This window comes from Nomascus leucogenys, chromosome 1a (genome assembly GCF_006542625.1).
Source record: "Nomascus leucogenys isolate Asia chromosome 1a, Asia_NLE_v1, whole genome shotgun sequence".
NCBI classification, from domain to species: Eukaryota; Metazoa; Chordata; class Mammalia; order Primates; family Hylobatidae; genus Nomascus; species Nomascus leucogenys.
In genome coordinates this window covers 35,298,443-35,317,414 of record NC_044381.1, presented here as the reverse complement: position 1 = coordinate 35,317,414, position 18,972 = coordinate 35,298,443, and the positions used below count along the sequence as shown (strand labels likewise).

General features: G+C 42.1%; 1 protein-coding gene across 1 annotated transcript; it reads left to right on the top strand.

Moving 5' to 3' along the window:
- The first annotated feature begins 187 nt into the window (after positions 1 to 187).
- On the top strand, positions 188 to 8,703 carry SEC61B (SEC61 translocon beta subunit). The gene is made up of 4 exons (XM_003260554.3): positions 188 to 284; positions 464 to 561; positions 6,107 to 6,208; positions 8,425 to 8,703. The coding sequence occupies exons 1-4, from the start codon at positions 282 to 284 to the stop codon at positions 8,510 to 8,512; spliced, it is 291 nt and encodes a 96-aa protein (XP_003260602.1). The 5' UTR covers positions 188 to 281; the 3' UTR covers positions 8,513 to 8,703.
- Positions 8,704 to 18,972: the final 10,269 nt, after the last annotated feature.

The window sequence follows — 18,972 nt, the reverse complement described above, 5'->3', positions numbered from 1 at the left end:
TATATTTTTCCTTCGGTAGGGATTGGACTCTCTGATCACGTTGTGATCCAAAGGAAGGAGGCCGGAGGTCTCTACTTCCCATAGAGCTGGTAACTAAGTTGTCTGTAGCAGACTATCTACAGGCATATCGTGAGACGACCCAGGCGTCCCTGGAGTCAGAGAGGACCTTGCCTGCAAGTCCGGGGGCGGGGCCTGAGCCAGTCTCGCTAGCTGCCGGTCCTTCGGGGTCTCCGCAACTTTCTATCCGTCCGCGTCAGCTCCTTGCCACCCTCATCTCCAGCATGGTATGGCGGCCCTTCCATGATCCCCACCTCTCCCAGGAGCTCTGACTCCTCCTGCTTTGCGCCGTGCTTTTCCTCTGTAGCTCCCTTGCTTCCCCCAGCCTCGGGTGTGGGTGTCTAGGCCGGGGTTCGGGGACAGGCCTGCCGCGCTCACCCGTTTGTCTGCTTGTCTCCCTCTACAGCCTGGTCCGACCCCCAGTGGCACTAACGTGGGATCCTCAGGGCGCTCTCCCAGCAAAGCAGTGGCCGCCCGGGCGGCGGGATCCACTGTCCGGCAGAGGTAAGGAACCCTGCAGTTCGTTCGCTTCCAGACTCGGAGATAGGACCCATGAACTCGCTGCTTCTGGGGTGGAGACCCTAGCATATAAAGATTGACAAGGGCAAAATGAGCTTTTAGTGACGTGGCCATGCGAGTAGTTAAAGGCCTTTTGGGAGGAAGGCGACATTTTTTTCTCGTTGCTCAGTTTAGGGCACCACTCTTAAAAAAGGAAAGTTAACAAACTGGAATAGAGTCAGAAATAACTTTGAGAAAACCGATGTCATTAAACTGGTGTCTCTGGACCTGAGGTTTGCACTCACATTTCCATCTGGAGGCCCCATAAGCAATCTGTCCTACAGATAACTCGTCCTACACAAAACTTAGTCTCTTTTCAGCTCAGCTCTCTCACTCTCAATTATATCTCCTTAGTTCCATATGGCACTGTTGTACACTCATTTACTCAGAGCCAGAAACGTCAGCGTCATCTTGGATTTTTCTTATGCTCTCTCTCTCTAGTCATATGCCAGACTTTAAACTCTACTTGAAAGCCTTCTCATAAGCTCTTTCCTTCTCCTTCCTACTGCCCTGCATTTGCTACTTAACCCTTCTTTTCAGGCTGTTTGCTTTCCAATCCATCGTTCACTCTGCTGTTACTCTTCTGCGTAGTTTCTGTTACTTTCTTGTTGCTGAATTAAAAAAAAAAAAAAAAAAAAAAAAAAAGCCAGGGGGATACCAAAGCTCTTAGTGGTCATTTCAGCCTAACCTTTCTTTTTCTTTTTCTTTTTTTTTTGAGACGGAGTCTCACTCTGTCGCCCAGGCTGGAGTGCAGTGGCACAATCTCAGCTCACTGCAACCTCCGCCTCCAGAGTTCAAGCTATTCTCCTGCCTCAGCCTTCTGAGTAGCTGGGACTACAGGCACATGCCACCAGACCCAGCTAATTTTTTTGTATTTTTAGTAGAGACGGGGTTTCACCGTGTTAGCCAGGATGGTCTCGATCTCCTGACCTTGTGATCCTCCCGTCTCTGCCTCCCAAAGTGCTGGAATTACAGGCGTAAGCCACCGCACCCGGCCTTCAGCCTAATCTTTCTTTGCTGTCCTATGATCCAGCACTCGTGAACTCTTTACTGTTTTCTGAATTCACAAACTCTCCCTCATCTCAAGGCAAATTTCTGCTTACTTTCCAAGACTAAGCTCAGGGGTTATTTCCTCTTGAGGCCTTCTCTGACTGTAAGCAGCAGTAGTTACTAGTTTTCCCTTTTGCTCCCATAGCATTTTGTTCATATCATTGTAAGACCAGTGATGTTTCCATATTTATCTCCTTCATTAGACTTTAACAGAGAACCTACTCAAGTCATTTCTATCCCCAGTACCCACCATAAGGAATGACACAATAAATAATGACTGAAGGAAGGAATCAAGCAACCATGTTGTTTTGGGATTTTTGAAGGAACTAGTGGAGTTTTATCTGGGGAGGAAAAGATCTTGAACACATGCATGGAAACTTCTGAAGGATCTGAAGAGGGATGTGACATTTATTGGCTACAATAGATAAATCTAAAACTGATGATTTGAACTTAAATGAACTATTTCACATCAGAAATATAAAACTATCCTAAATGATTTTGAGTTCCCTGTCACTGGGATGTTCAAGGGGAGTGTATCAGGCTGTGGTTTAACTTATATGGGCTTCAAATGCTGTCCCTTTCCCACCCTGGGTTTTAGAGATTGTTCATGCAGGCATGGAAAACATGTCCTGTGGGTGCGGTTCCTTGGGAATGGTTCTGCTTAATGAGAATTGGTAATACTGTGGCAGGGAAGTTTGGCCATCCGAGAATTTGTGAAGAAATAAAAGGAAAAGCACATATTTATCAAATGTACGTATGATAATGAAATAATTTAATAGTAAAAATGAAGTAACTGATGCATAAGTGAAATGGAGAACCTAAACATTTGAAGACAGACAGATGCAATTTTTAAAGTTGTGGGTGTTGGTGTCATCTTTTAGGATTCAGTGTGATAGAGCGAGTGTAACTAGAAAGACCATGGGTGTATGTATTGAGAGACCTGACAGGGTTTCCTTCTAGAATTTTGGTAGTGATTAAGTATCATTTCATGAGTATAATGTAGTAAGTATTGGTTGTTTAAGAATATCCTTGCTTTATAAGTCTTTGAGAAGACATTGGAAGTTAATGATTTATAATAGTGCTTTGGATTATGTTGTCTGCAGAGTTGCATTCTCCATGCTTGATGAGGTAATAGATACTACCTTGGAGGAGAAATGTTATTAAATTTAAGCTCAGGCCAGAGTTGGTGTTCTTGCTCTCCTAAATGCAATATAAAAGGAACTTGCCGTGAGGAGCAATAATGCTTTATAAACTGTAAAGGTGTGAAGTGCCACATAGTGTTCTAGCAGGATTAATGGGAATCAGGGATATTAAGGTGGCGGAATAGCCACCAATGTATAGACATCAAAGTATTGAGGTCTACTACATGCCAAATGCTGTTTCATCTCTGAAGATGGGTCTATGAACAAGATAGGCAAGGTTTGTACTCATGAACCTTGTATTCCAGCGTGGGAGATCACAAGCAAGGAAAATGAGACAATGTAATTTCAGGCGATAAGGGCTATGAAGACAAATAAAGCTGGGTGGGGGATAGAGAGTGGTGGGGATAGGGCGAAGGTAGGTAGTTGTTTTACATAGGGTGTTCACAGTAGGTAATACCTGAGTATAGATACCTGAAAGAAGCAAGAGAGCAAATCACACAATGGTTTGGGGATGAATAGGCCTCCTAGGCAAAAGGAATGGGTAAGTATGAAGATTCTGAGGTCAATGAGGTTGGCTTTGAGAAGCAGACAGAAGCACCATGTTAGAACCAAGTGTGTAACTGGTTAGTTATGAAAACCATTTTGTTGAGGTATAGAAGGGAGAGGCAGTTATACAGTGGCCAGAAAGAAAGGATAAAATAGCCCCCAAATACAAATTTGAGAGATTCAGTGTGTTTTATTAACCTTTTCCTAGCTACCCCTAGGGAATGGGCGGTATTTTGTGTACATTTTAGTATTTCTAGGGGCTCTGGTTTTCAAATACTCTTCTATGTTCCATGTGCCAGCAGAAATAAGAAATCTTAAGAGAAGCCAGCCTGACTCCTCTGGGGCTCCTGTAATTCCAGGAAACTTTGAAGTCAGGAACTGGAGATGGGAGATTGTGGGAATAGTAGGAAGTGCATGGGTCCAAGTCCTGGCTCAGTCCATGACTTACCATAGTATGTTCACACTGGGTTTATCTTCTAGCTTAAAATCCTTTTCAATGAACAAGAAGGAAGATTTCAGCTGCATACCCCACAGATGAAATGACATATATCTGTGTGTGTGAAACCTTTTCTAAGGGTATGAATCTTTCTGTAAATCCCTGTACAGTTATGTTTTGCCATTTACAATCAGTTTTCCCATAGAAATGGTCACACAATGAAGTTTTAAGTTCCCAGGCTACCACGTAGCCCATAATTAATGTGTCTGAAATATAATCCTTGTAGTACAATAGACCCAAATCATGGTTTGACACTGATTGCTTTCAAAGTTCTGGCATGAATGCTGCACTCTCCCACTCCGTCAGGTAGCAGGGCAGGCTCCCCGTGCTGTAGACAGTGCTTCCTGCATTCAGAGTGTGGAGTAAAGACCATGGTTGGGTAAAGTGGGCATGAGGACCAGAATGGGGAGGAAAGCAAGAAGAGGTGGTAGGGATAGGGTTTTCACTTCTCTTCTCTTCCCTATATGCCCTTCCCTTTTTCAAAAATCTAGAATCATCAGCCCACAGATACTGGAATGACATTTTGAGGGAGGGTATACTGGGATTTGATGCTGAATAGTACAGGCAGCAATGAGACAGGCTTCCCCTCTCTTCCCCACTAGGACTTCTGAGTTGGTGATAACACGGTCTGAAGAAAATTGCTTGTGACTTCTCACCACTTGCCCCTTACCCCCATATTGTACCACTCCAACATGGGGTGCGATGAGCAGCCGGGGATGGGGAAGTACTGCATGGAAGGGTAGTTGCTGGGTGGGGTTCCCCGGTGACTGAGGGCTTCTCCCAAAGAGGAGAAAAAGGATTCCTTGGGCCTATTCCTGGTCAGTGGAGTCCTAAGTGTTGCTAGGCTGCTTCTGTCTGCCAGGGCTGCGTGTATTACATAGTGTATCTTACAAGCCTTGATCCCCTTGTGAGAGACACGTTTTGGTTGGGTGTTCCCTGCATTTTTTTATATTCTACCTCTCTGTGCAAGATCTGTGGTCACTATATTAAAATAGTGAAAACATGGCCAGGTGCGGTGGCTCACACCTGTAATCCCAGCACCTTGGGAGGTCAGAGTAGGCAGATCATGAGGTCAGGAGTTCAAGACCAGCCTGGCCAGTATGGTGAAACCCTGTCTCTACTAAAAATACAAAAATTAGTCAGGTGTGGTGGCGCACGCCTGTAATCCCAGCTACTCAGGAGGCTGAGGCAGAAGAATCGCTTGAATCCAGGAGTCAGAGGTTCCAGTGAGCAGAAATTGTACTACTGCACTCTAGCCTGGGCAACAGAGTGAAACTCCGTCTCACAAAAACAAACAAACAAACAAAAAAAACAAAAAACAAACTAGTGACAACACATAACAAAATAATTTTTTATAAAGTGTATACTCTATCTTGGGACCTGGATATAATTAAAGCTTAAAGTTTTTGTCTCTTTGCAGTAAATATACTAATTTTAAAATACATCTTTTAAAGTAGCCATTTTAAGATCAGCCTGTATGGATTTAGGGCATTTTAAAACAGGCATTTATTATTTGGCTTCATGAAAAATGCACGTGAGGAGAAAGTGAAATGCTTTGTCCACATGAGGCAGCTGGATGTTTTGGGCATGCAGATGGGCTCCAGGGTCAGAGCTAGGTTCACGTCTCAGCTCAGCCACCTGTTGGCTGCAGGGTCTTAGGTATTTTGCTCAACCTTTTCTGAGACCAATTTGCCTCATTTATAAAATGGAAAAATCGTTACTGCTTTTCAGGGTTATTGTATGCATTGGCATCAGGTAGGCACTTAGTTCATTGTGGTTATCATGATCAAAGGAGTAAAAGCAGGAATTTGGGTGTATTCTAGCAAAGGAAGTTTTTTTTTTTTTTTTTTTTTTTTTTTTGGTTCCTTAACAGTGTAATAATGGTAGCATATGTTATAATGCTATTCTTTTTTTTTTTTTTTTGAGACGGAGTCTTGCTCTGTCGCCCAGGCTGGAGTGCAGTGGCACAATCTCGGCTCACTGCAAGCTCCGCCTCCCGGGTTCATGCCATTCTCCTGCCTCAGCCTCTCCGAGTAGCTGGGACTACAGGCGCCCGCCACCACGCCTGGCTAATTTTTTGTATTTTTAGTAGAGACAGGGTTTCACTGTGGTCTCGATCTCCTGACCTCGTGATCTGCCCGCCTCGGCCTCCCAAAGTGCTAGGATTACAAGCGTGAGCCACCCCGCCTGGCCTTGTTATAATGCTATTCTAAGAATTTCCAGAAAAGGCCATTTGTAACATTTTCCTCTCTTTCAGGAAAAATGCCAGCTGTGGGACAAGGAGTGCAGGCCGCACAACCTCGGCAGGCACCGGGGGGATGTGGCGATTCTACACAGAAGATTCACCTGGGCTCAAAGTGTAAGTCTTAGGAACAGTCCTTGTGTTTCTGTCCAGTGGCAGCAGAGCGGCAGTGGCAGCACTCTGTCTCTGTCACCAGTAGCGTTTGCCTTGATGAGATTTACTGTACACAACAGCCTCATTTGTGCCAGGCGGACTGGGTTTGGTTTGCCTGTTTATCAACCGATTAGTCAGTGTAGGGCCAGGAATGACATCTCTTCATGGAGTGAGGGAAAGGAAAGGAAGTTCTTCATGGAGCTATGTCAAAATAAATGAGAACAGAGAGAACTGGAGGGAAAACTGCTTAATTAGATGAAATTGCTCTTCATTTGGTGTTCTTTCCCCGTACTGAGAAATAGGAGTAATCATTTGAATAGGAATTGGGTGATTTTTCAAAGTTCTCCTGAAGGCATAAGCTGATATTATTACAACCTGATGGAGGTTTTCCCATTAGACTGTGTTACCAGGAGTTCTTGGCCTCTTTGCCTTTGGTGAGTGGTGAGTAGACTCAGGAGGGTGAACATATAATACCACTTTGCAAGTTCTTAGGCCTTGGAGTGCTCATTAGGTGATGGGAAATGGGTGTCCAGGGACCCCTGTCCCCATGCCTTGCTCAGGGTTTCTGGTACTGTGTGGCAGATCTGATCCCACAGATTTCTGTTAGATTCCAGAACACCACTGCCTACAACTGTTTCCTGACTAAACTTGGTGGATGAGGATTCGGAATAATAACAGCAACTCTCATTTACATAGCACTTTGTACTTTGCAAAGAACTTTCAATGTCTGTTGTCTAATTTGATCTGCCCAGCAATCCAGTGAGGTGAGAGATGTTACCATTTTGTAGATGAGGACCTCAGGTTCAGAGAGGCAAAGTGACATGCTCAAAGACACACAACAAGAGGTGGAACTGGATATTCTGATTAAGTCCTATGCTCTTTGCATATTGTCCATCTGGTTAAAAAAAAAAAAAAAGACAAAATTGAATTAATTTGGATTAGTTTTAATTAATTTGACCAGAACCTTGACTTGGATCACAAATTTAGTTTACAAAGCCTTGCCTGGAATTCTTGTTTTCTCTTATATTGGAGACTTATATGATAATGTGAGAATATATCTAGGAAGTAATTCTTGGGGTTGGGGATATGTGAGGTGGGGGTATCCTGACTGCCAACCTTTTGGTCTTTGGTGGAGGTATTTTGAGTATTTCAGAGATATTTTTTTTTTTCTCCTTTAGCGACAGGGTTTTGCTCTGTCGCCCAGGCTGGAGTGCAATGGCATGATCATAGCTCATTGTAGTCTTGAATTCCTGGGCTCAAGTGATCTTTACTCCAGGAGACAAAATTGGATAAATTTGGATTAATTAGTCCTGAGTAGTTGGGACTACAAGTGCGCACTACCATGCCTGGCTAATTTTTTGTACAAGCAGAATCTCGCTGTGTTGCCCAGGCTGATTTCTAACTCCTGGTGTCAGCCTCTCAAAGTGCTGGGATTATAGGCATGAGGCACTGTACCCAGCCTCAGAGAGAACATTTGAAGCTCCTTGCTCTTCAGGACACTCATTTTAAAACCCTTCTCAAGCAGGTTGTCTTTTAATTTTTAATTTGTATGGGTATACAGGTGTATATGTTTATGGGTTATGTGAGATATTTTGATACAGGCATACAATGTGTAATAATCATATCAGGGTGCATGGGGTATCCATTACCTTAAGCATTTATCCTTTGTGTTATAAACAATCCAATTATACTGTTATTTTACAATATACAATTAAATTATTTTTTACTATAGTCACCTTGGTGTGCTAGCAAATACTAGGTCTTATTCAGACGGTTGTCTTTAAATAAATCTTAATTTGAACAACAAAAAAAAGTTTGGTAATTGGTTCATTTGCACTGAAAGAGTTTTCTTCTTTTTATTTGAGAAGACAACAAATACATGAAATTAGATTAATGTCTCCAAGACACCAGATCATTTCATTTGTATATATTTTGGTATGTTTTACTAAAAGATAAGGACTCGTCCTTTTTAAACACAATTGCAATGCCATCATCACACCCTCAAAAGTATCCACAATAATAATTTTAGGAATATTTTAAAATGATATAAATAATGTTTCTGGATGAACCTCGAGTGCTGCCTTCCTTACCTCTACTTTTCCCCTAGGCAATCTTTAGTATTGCAGATCTAATAATATATTATTACTAAAAGTAAGCATGCTTTCTCTTCTTATTTCTAGTGGCCCTGTTCCAGTATTGGTTATGAGTCTTCTGTTCATCGCTTCTGTATTTATGTTGCACATTTGGGGCAAGTACACTCGTTCATAGATTCAGTTACATCCATCTGTCATCTGAAGAAGGAGGAAAAAACCCAACATTTCTTGGACCAAAAGTATAGTGACTATCTGTTCATGAGAGAAATTTTCTGTAAGCTTGCTGTTTTACAGGGGATTTATCAGTAATTGATTTTGAGGAATCAGTTTTTTTCTATGGCTAATAAACTTTTTAATTCACTTATACTGAGTCTGATCGTCGATGCCTCACTGCTAGGGCCCTTAGTCTTTCTACCTTTAGATTTGTAAGTAAATATGTGGAAAATATGTCTTGTGAATATTGAGTTTTTTGTTGGAGTGACAGTTCCTCACATGACCATGTGGTTATTCAAGTCCAAGATTCTGTAATTGCCCTTGGCTTGTTTTCTTCTAGGTATTTCTGTCCTGGTGGTTGTCCTTTTGGGTATTCTGTGGTTATCAAGGAGTGTGTCTCTGACTCCATCAGACAGATCTGTGTCCAAAGGAAGCTAGTACTCAGGAGAACAATCAAACAAGAAACCAGAAATCTTGGATGAAATGTTGGCGCAGTCTGTTCTTTGTCTTTAATAGGGCCATAGATTATATTTTGCCTCTTCTTTCTCAGTTCTTAATTTTATGAGTGTAGACCGGGATTTCCATTCATTTACCTCTTATTGTTAAACCCATTTTGAGATAATTCATTTGATAAATTGGATTTCTCAAAATTTGGTAAGACTTACCTAATCAGAGTGAGATCCTAGCATTTCTACACTGAGTCAATATAATTCTAACCAGAAATAAAACTTAAGTTTCACTTAGCTTATGTTGCCATATTGGGTATAAATATTCAGTTTCTGGTACGCCCTAGAAATACTAAGAATTGCTCAAAGGTAGCATACTCCAGCCAGAACTCCAAGCCAGAATTTCTGACAAGAGAGGGCATTCCCTGGGAAGTGTCCTAGTTGTCCAACAGAGTCACAAAATGATAAAGAGGTATATTATTAATAGTTAAGAAAAAACAGATAATTTTAAAAACATCTTTTTCATACACTAAGCCTATTTTTGAGAAAAAGTCTGAACAGTTAAGCAGTTTCTTAAGTGTTCTTTAAAATCCTAGCTGTAAAGTACTTTTAGATTCAAAGTGTCAAATTTAAATAATGAGAATATGTATCTTTAAAAAAGATTTCCTAGGGAAATATATCAGTAAGTGAGCTCTTGTAAATTCTAACATGGTATTTTATTGGGAAAAAATTGATGGGAAACTGGTTTTCTTGGATCCTGTGTGTTGCTTACTACATGAAACAGGTGTCTTCATTTTTGAAATGCAGGGAAAAATGTCTCAATTTCATTCAGAAGAGATTAAAGATGATAGTACCCATAATGGATTTTTTCCCTAATACCGAGTTTGATGGTACCAATTATAGCTAAAAATTATGCCTTTAATTTGGAAAAGAAATCTGTCCCTCTGTCCAGAGGGGCCTTTTCCTCTGGGGGAGATGCTGCAGCCACATGGGGGAGCTGTTTGGTTGTGAGGGGTGCATTCTCTTTGCTGCACCCATCTGCCTAGCCATGGTCTCTAGTGGACTACTAGCTGAAAGTCACTGAATTTTCTGAGCTAGTGATTTATAAGATGCTAGTTTCAGTGGCAGAACAGGGAGATGCTTCATTCAGCAGAAGGAAGAGAAGGAAAATGGGGGGTTGGGCATAAAGATGTACAACATGTATTATGTAGCTGCTTTGGGCTCTGATGATACAATGCTCATACATAGCTGAGAATCGTCGTGTCCAGTCTGTTCCTTTTTTTGTTTGTTTAATTGTAAAATACACATCATAGAATTTACCATCTGAACCAGTTTTAAGTATATAATTCAGTGATATTAAGTACATTCATAGTGTGCAACCATCACCAAACTGAAACTCCACGAATTAAACAATAACTCCTTCTCCCTGCCCCTACCCATGTGGACCTCATATAAGTGGGATCACGTAGTATTTGTCTTTTTGTGACTGGCTTGTTTCACTTAGCATAATGTCCTCAAGATTGATCCAAGCTGTAGTATATGTTAGAATTTCCTTTTTAAAGACTGAACAATAATACTATGTGTCTATAGTACATTTTGTGTTCCTTTCTCTTTAAGGTATTCTCTTTAATAGGTATTCCTAGATTGTTGTTTCCTGAGCCCTAGGGGATAGGGATCTATAGTAAGTCTGAAAACCTAACTAATTAAATCTTTACCTTGGCCCAACAAATCCTCAGTCTCCCTTGAGCATGGACTATAATTCTAACCATTTCTGGTGGATGCATAAGCTAGCACATGCTCAGTAGAAGCTCTAAGTAATTAAAGAAAACTGGAAAAATGAGTTACATTATAACTGCAGTTTGGGTCGAGCCTGTTAAGCCAGTGTCCCCACAGAAGGAATTGAAAAGGATGTTCTGAAATCATGCAAATGTTGGCATCAAGTTAAAATAGATGAAAATGCCTACAAAGCTGGATTCATTCAACAGAAAATACTGTCAAGCATGTGGAGCTCCTATGTGCAGAGAGCCATGCTCTTGATTACTATAAAGCTTTCCCTTGGTAGCTCCAGAGCCATTGTTCCTCTCTTCGAATGCTGGAGGAGGGCCAGGACCAAGTTTGATTGTTTGGGTGCACCTTCTAAACTTAGCGTATCTACTTTACTCCGTCTTCTGTGATTGGAAGTGTTCCTGACATGGGTTCAACTGCTGGCCCTAAAACATAAGCAATTGTGTGATCTTGGGCAACTCACTTCTCTGGATCTCACTTTTCTTATGCATGAATGAGTATAGGTGTGATAATTCCCACCAGATAAGAGATTTGACGAGAGAAAGCTGTAAGAATGCTGCGTTAACTAGCTAATGTAGGGGAAGCTAAAGATCATCTCTACCATCTTAGTTCTTCAGTGGGATCTTCAGCTGGGTCTGGAATCAAATTGATACAAGACAAATTAACAGGAGGAAAGCATGCACATTGTATTAATTTTTACATTGTACATGGGGACCCTCACAAGAGAGTAAAGACCTTAGGAAATAGCCAAGGGAGAAAACTCTTACAGGTTTTAGACAAAGAACAATAAATTTGTGAAGAAATGACAGGGCAAAGGAATCTGAGACGGGGGCAGTAAATTCTAGGGAAGTCATCAGGAGATACATGGGGTTGAGGGTTGTAGAGATAGTGGAAGATAAGGGTTTCTTCAATAAGTTTATTTGTACAGGTTCATTGCAGCAGCAATGCTCAGGGCCTGATATTTTCTCACCTTGGTATGGGGAAGGCATCCTATTCAAAGGATCTTTTATGGTTTGCTACATGTAGGAAAGTACAGGTCAGATAACCCTTTCCACAACTACAGTTATTTAAGTGCTTACAGTTCCTTAAATAATCAGTATATCAAATCGGCATATTTTGGGGTAGATCATCCTTAACTCCTTGACTAACAGTTAACAAGTGCTTATTTGCAACAATTTTAGAGATACGGTTTTTTTTATTTAATCTGCAATCTAATGAGGAGTTTGCTCTTTGCCCCATTTTACACAGGAGGAAACTGAAGCTTAAGCCACTCAGCTGATAAGTGGAAGAGCTGGGATTTCACTGCAGATCTTTGACTGACCTACTAGAGTCACGTAGATGGGATTCTTAAGTATCTGGGGTGAGGGAAGGGTGTCACAACAATAGAGCTTGAAAGGTAGTGCCTTTAAAAATAACAGTCCCAAGAATGTGCCCCACTGTTGTTTGATGTAACTCAAGCCTTAAATAGCTTTAGTTTGAGGTTTTAGATTCTGCAGAAGGAATTGGTTTTTGTATTTCACTCCTTCTGAGCTTTGTTCATTCTATGGAGCTCTTGCAGTTATAGAGAAAGCATAGTGCTTAGGCGTCAGCAGACATTTACTGAGCACTGTGTGCCATACCCTTTTATTGGGGTTTTAGAAATGACCTGGCAAGGTCATTAGCATAAATGGACTGGGCATTTGTATACTAGGATCCTATTCTTATCTGGGGCTACAAATTAGAAATGGCTATGTGATTATGAAAACCAGTAGGGAGCCCTCTCAAACCCCCCTGCCACTGGTGAAATCAAATAGGACCACATTTTAAGAACTAGTATGCTCATGGTGCATGGGCTGTGGTGCCAGGGATTGCAAAACTGGCACTGTCCCCAGGAAATCCATACTGTATGATCGCTTGTCCAACAGGAAAAGCAGAGAATCCTGAGATGCCCTAGCTGTAAGGGCTGCGAGTTCACTGGGTTTTCTCCATTGTATGACGGAGGAGACAGGCCCAGAGAGGGGAAGGGACTTGCCTGAGATTGTGCAGCAGGTTTGCAGCAGAACAGAGGCCAGAACAAGTCTTTCCTATTTCCAGACCAGGGCTTCTTTCCAGTACTGCCCCATGAACCCGCTTTTGAGCCTGTGCATCTTGTTGACCTCTCTGGAGAGTAGGCTCTGGAAGTAGGTAAACTAAGTGGTAGGCTTTGAATAGTGGGCATTGTTAATCAAAGGGGAAGGAGTGAAGACACCAAGGCTAGCTAGTAAAAATAAAATCAACTATGTTAGCAACTTTAGGAGAAAGTCAAGTTCATGAGACTTATAGAGACAAAATAGGGAGAAGCAGCTAGCAGAAATGCAGTGTTTTGCATTTTTGTGACCACAAATGTTAGGTGAGCCTAGAACACAGTGAAATTGACCAAGTAGGGTTAAGGTTTGAGTAAGGGCTAAACAGTTGAAATGCTATTCCTGGTCATTCTGGCAACTGGGTCTCTTTCCCATGCTGAAGGCATTAAAATAAGATAAAACATGCAGATGCACTAAATCGGAATCAAAGGAGTAGTCATACAAAGTCTGGATTGCTCCATTTTAAGGAAAGGTCTAGAAGTTTATGCCTCAGAAAGCAAATGAAGACATGAGGGGAAGAATTTGAATTACATATATAAAGATTAAATTAGTCCTGCTAACATGCATACTCATTTTTCTTCCCATTGACTCTGGTCACACGCATCGTAGATAATGAATCATGTAGTTGCATGCCCCTAATGTCTTTCCTGTTCTACTCAATAATACAGTTGCCAGTAAGAAAACACTCTCATTCCTCTAGGGATCTATCTAAATTGGTCTGGGTTGTAGAATATAGAGCAACTTGCTGCTTAGATGAGTGGTTCCCAAACTTTAACATGCATCAGGCACACCTGGAAGGAATCTGCAGCTGCACCATAGCAGATTTTGAGAACACCCAACTGAGAGTCTCCACTCCCTAAAGCAGGAGCCCAAAGCAGAAATCACAATGTGGGGCTAGGGTCACTGGGCTTATACTTTATTCTAGGCCCATCACCCAAACAGGTGTGTTAAATTTGTCCCCCTTTCTCTTCTTTGAAGTTGTAACCATGGTACTATTTGTTTTGTGTTCTCTGCACTGTGTCTGGAGAAGTACACCTTTTTGTGTGTGTACTAGCACATGCTGGGATGCACAGTCATAGCTGTAGAGCTGGAAGGCCCTGAGAGACCACAGAGCCCTTCATTCTGTTCTTTTTTGCGTAGCAGTGCCTCTTTCTATAGAGGATGTATTAGGCTGTTCTCGCACTGCTATAAAGAAATACCTGAGACTGTGTGATATGGTTTGGGTTTGTGTCTCTGCCCAAATCTCATGCCAAATTGTAACCCCCAGTGTTGGAAGTGGGGCCTGGTGGGAGGTGATTAGCTCCTGGGGGCAGATTTCCCCTTTGGTGTTCTTGTGGTAGTAAATTATCGTGAGATCTGGTTGTTTAAAAGTGTATAGCACCTCCCCACCTCTCTCTTCCTTCTGCTCGGGCCATGTAAGAAGTACCTGCTTCCTCTTTGCCTTCTGCCATGATTGTAAGTTTCCTGAGGCCTCTCTGGCCATGCTTCCTGTACAGCCTGTGGAACTGTGAGTGAATGATACTTTTTTTTTTTTTTTACAAATTAGCCAGTCTCAGGTATTTCTTTTATAGCAGTGCGAGAAACCACCCCTATGCTCCAATCACCTCTCACCAGATTCCACCTCCAATATTAGGGATTGCATTTCAATATGAGATTTGGGCAGGGACCCTATATAGATATCCAAGCTACATCAGAAGACATGCTACCTGAGCTCAAGCGATCCTCCTGCCTCAGCCTCCTGAGTAGGTGAGGTACAGGCATGAACACTATGCCTGGCTAACTTTTTTTTTGTTTTTTGTAGAGGTAGGATCTCAAATTCCTGGCCTCAAGTGATCCCCCTGCCTTGGCCTCTCAAAGTGCTGGGATTATAGGTGTGAACCACCATGCCTGGCTTAAAGCAATTTTCTGATGACTGATTATGCTTTCCAGATATCTTACTCTTGAGAAAGGTGGTACCCCACATTTGAAACACAAGCATTTTGGCTCACTAGAAGGATATATCCTCTATTGTAAATAAAAAGTTGGCCTCTTTATGCATGAGGCAAGCGTTGTTTCTATTTAGATTGGTCTGGATCTAGTCATCTCAAGTTGTTCATCTCCAGGTGAACTGAGAAAAATCCAGTGTTCTGATTTGAGAAGCCAAGAAGACCTTGGCTGATGGTAAATTTTTAGCAGGGAATCTGGTAGTGACCAGTTTGCTTAGCAGAGCTGATGGCATTCACATCACCATGTATAGAACTTGGACCAGTGAAGGCACAGCCAGCTGGGATTTGCTGTTATACATAGCAGCTTAGGGAGCCAGATTCTAGTGATCACTTATGTGTATTCTTTCATTCCTGGAATGAACTCCACTTGGTCATTGTGCTGAAAAGAGTTATCATAGCCAGCCAGACCCTGCTATTTCTAGAATGGTCTGTTTGCAAGGTTGGCCCTTGGCTGGTGTCTGAAAACTTGGCATTTGAATCATTCCCTAACTGATAAGGCTGATTGGGCTGATCAACAATGTGGTTTATCCAGTACACTAGCTTTCCTTCTGAGGAAGGGAATTCCTCTGAGAGTCTGGAATTTTGGTAGTTGCCAGGCAGAAGAGGCCCATGTAGCCAGCCACCAACAAAAAAACTTTGGGCGCTGAGTCTCTAACAGGCTTCCTGGGCAGAAACATTATTGCATTGATTGTTGCTGGAGAAAGGAACTTGCTTGCAGTGTCCCTTACAGAAGGGAGAGAATATAGGAAGACTGTGCATGAATTTCTCCATTCCACACATGTCTTTTTCCTCTGGTGATTCTGTTGTGTCCTGATATGGTTTGGCTGTGTCCCTATCCAAATTTTATCTTGAATTGTAACTCCCACAATTCCTGAATGTCATGGGAGGAACCCGGTGGGAGGTGATTGAATTATGGGGGCAGGTCTTTCCTGCGCTGTTCTCATGATAGTGAATGAGTCTCATGAAATCTGATGGTTTTAAGATCAGGAGTTTCCCTGAACAAGCTCTCTTTGCCTGCTGCCATCCATGTAAGACGTGACTTGTTCCTCCCTGCCTTCTGCCATGATTGTGAGGCCTCCCCAGCCGTGCGGAACTGTAAGTTCATTAAACTTCTTTTTCTTCCCAGTCTCAGGTATGTCTTTATCAGCAGCATGAAAACAGACTAATATATGTCATTTCCCTGTAATGATCCTTAACTGTGAGGACAATTATATATTGAAACCTGAGTGATTCTAGAAAATCATTGAATATATGGTGGTCTTGGGGACTTCCAAAGCAGTCCTGATGTATTATTTTTAATGTGCTACTGGATTGTGTTTGCTAATATTTTGTTTTCTTTATCAATATTCTTAACTTCAATTCCCCTTTATCAAACTTTTTCTGAAAGCTTTTCCAACATTCACATTGTTCTAGATATCTTGACATATAGCAACTTCCGTACTCTTGAGGAATTCATGACAACCTCTTTTACAGGTGAGAAAACTGTTGCCCACAGAGGTAGAGTGACTCACACAAAGTTCTATAGCTACTGACTGAATAGCAGAGAGGGGAGTCAGGGCTGTCTGCCTCCCAGTTAGGGTGGCCATTCTGGTTTGCCCTGGATTGAGGGGTTTTCTCCAGACTGAGGGGTTTCCTGGGACATGGGACTTTGAGTACAAGAACTGAGATAGTCCTGGACAAATCAGGACTGTTGGTCACCCTACTTAAGTCTACAGCTTTAAAAAAAAAATACTTTATCCAAGTGGATGCTTCTATTTTCATAAAAGAAAGCTTGTCCCCATTAGGATTTGGGCATATTTAGACACAAATTGGAAGTGCTAGACACCTGGTCTTTCAAGAACAATTTCCAAATTCCTTTTTTGAGTGCCATACATTCTGCATCTCCCAACCCAGTATGCTTTGTGCTTGGCTCTTTGCTTTTCTCCACCAAGCCCTCCCGTCCCCCAGCTCTGCCCACCACATTTTTCAGCATTACTGGTTTTAATTTCCTTTACCATCCCCTTTGCAAAAACTTCTTTCCTGATTTAATTACTATTTCTCTTAATTCAATTTTATGCTCTTGATTGTCATTAAACTCCTAAAGTTGTTTCTCCAAAGAATTTAATGGCTAGGCCTTGTGCTTAGAGATTAATTGTTGTCATTTTGCTTTCAAGCACAGGTACTTTCTTACTTCTCTTCAATTATCTTTGGGAGAAAGGAAAGTGACCATCCTTCTTCCCAGGGCTGCTCTGAGAACAAACACTGCTGGGGGCTGCCTTTTGAGAGAGAGAGAAAGCCAGGCCTCTTAAATTTGTCTTCCACCTTCTACTGACTCTAATCTCAGCATCTGTGAATAGCCAGAGAACCTCAGGCTCCTCAGGTGGGCTCAGGCCATGAACGGATTTTAGCGGGGGGCTCTAAAAACAGCAGCCCAGGCTTGAGAGAGGGTGGCTTTCTGCCAGGAGGGATTTGCACAGTGAAGAGGGGAAACGAGCTGGCTCTAGCCTCAAGCATCCTGCCTGGCCAAGGTCCCCCAGAGGAACTAAGCTTGTGACTCAAAGGAAAAAGGAATACTTTTGGTTAGAATTTCCCTTCCCTGGAATGTCCCTCTTGGGGATGAACCTACTCCTGAGCATCTTTCTCATGTTCACAGTACAGTAGCTAAAAGGCTTTGACCTTTGAGTCTTTTCCCCGCAGCCCACAAACTCTTGATTTTCCCACCTCTATCACCCCTGGATCTCCTGTTTTCCTGTACAGATCCTTGACAAACAGTGATGAGAGGTGGAGGAACGATTTCAGGCTGGAGCTCTGGCAAGCTCACTTTACAATCCAGTTGTGTAACCCTGCCCCTGTGTGGGTGAAGCACCCATGAGAGGTAGAAAGAACAGGCTCTGGGTGGGCCTCAGACCCTGCCTGGCACTTAATGAGCCATGTGATCTTGTGGCTCAGCTGCCTCTGAACCTCAGTTCCCTGGTCTGTGGATAATCAGATATAGAACCATATAAAAGGGATGTGGGGCTGACTTTTATTTCATGTGATGGTTAAATGAAAGAATTGAAGTAAAGTATTCAGCATAGTTTCCTGGCACATAAGCCTTAAATAACAAATATTATCAACATTGAGTAGCATTTGGTCCTGCATCAGTCATAGAATCTTCAACTTTTAGGACTGAAAAGGAAACTGAAGTCCCTTAGGCCAACCTTCTCTCCCCACTCCCAATTTGATTATGAAATCCTCTATTCAGCCTTTAACTTTGTTAGGAGACCTTTTGTTATGGGGGAGCTCACAGCTCTTGGGGAATCCCTGCCTTCTTTGGGCCACTCTGTAAATGTCAAGGAAGAGCTCTGTGTACATGTGTGATGTATTTAAACTGCGTTCCAGTTGCAGGGAACAGGAAGCGTTTCCCTATTCCCTACTCAGGCACAATAGTGTAGGCTGCTAGGGAACAAGATTGAACAATTGGAGAAGGATTTTGTAGCTAACTCAGTGACGTACTTGCAGGTGAGGGTTCCAGACTCCAGAGTCTCCCTTTACCCAGTTCTTGGGAGTCTAGTGCAGCTGAAGATGAGGTACTGCGGATGAAGAGGAACCCAGATAATCCAGGCACATTTTATAGACAAGGCCTCAACGACCCCAAAGGAACCTTTGAAATCACCCTTTTCCTGGGTTCATGATGACTTGTAAACGATACCATCCATCCCTGCTAATTCATACTTATTAAATACCAGAATAAAGAGATTAGAGCTCACAAGGGGCTTTCTCCCCATCACTCTGGGGCTGCTTGGCTGCATTTATGATGAGAAGGCTCTGGCGTGTTTAATAAAGTATCTGATATGTCTAATAAAATCCTCCCATGGCCCTGCTGATGTTACTATAATAGCTTCATGTCACATGCTCTTGTGCTATTGGGCCAGTACTAGAACATATTTTAAATTCTCATTATGTCTATTTGATTTTTATTTAAAGGAAATTATTTTCAAGGTTTAAAGGAGGTACCGAGGTACCTAGGTGTGAAGATCTAGAAATGTGCTGTAATATTTATCAAAATAGTAATGGAGTGATTTAAGGATAGTATAGGAATAAGCAACTGTGCATTCGTGGCTCATCTAGTTATAGATCTGTACT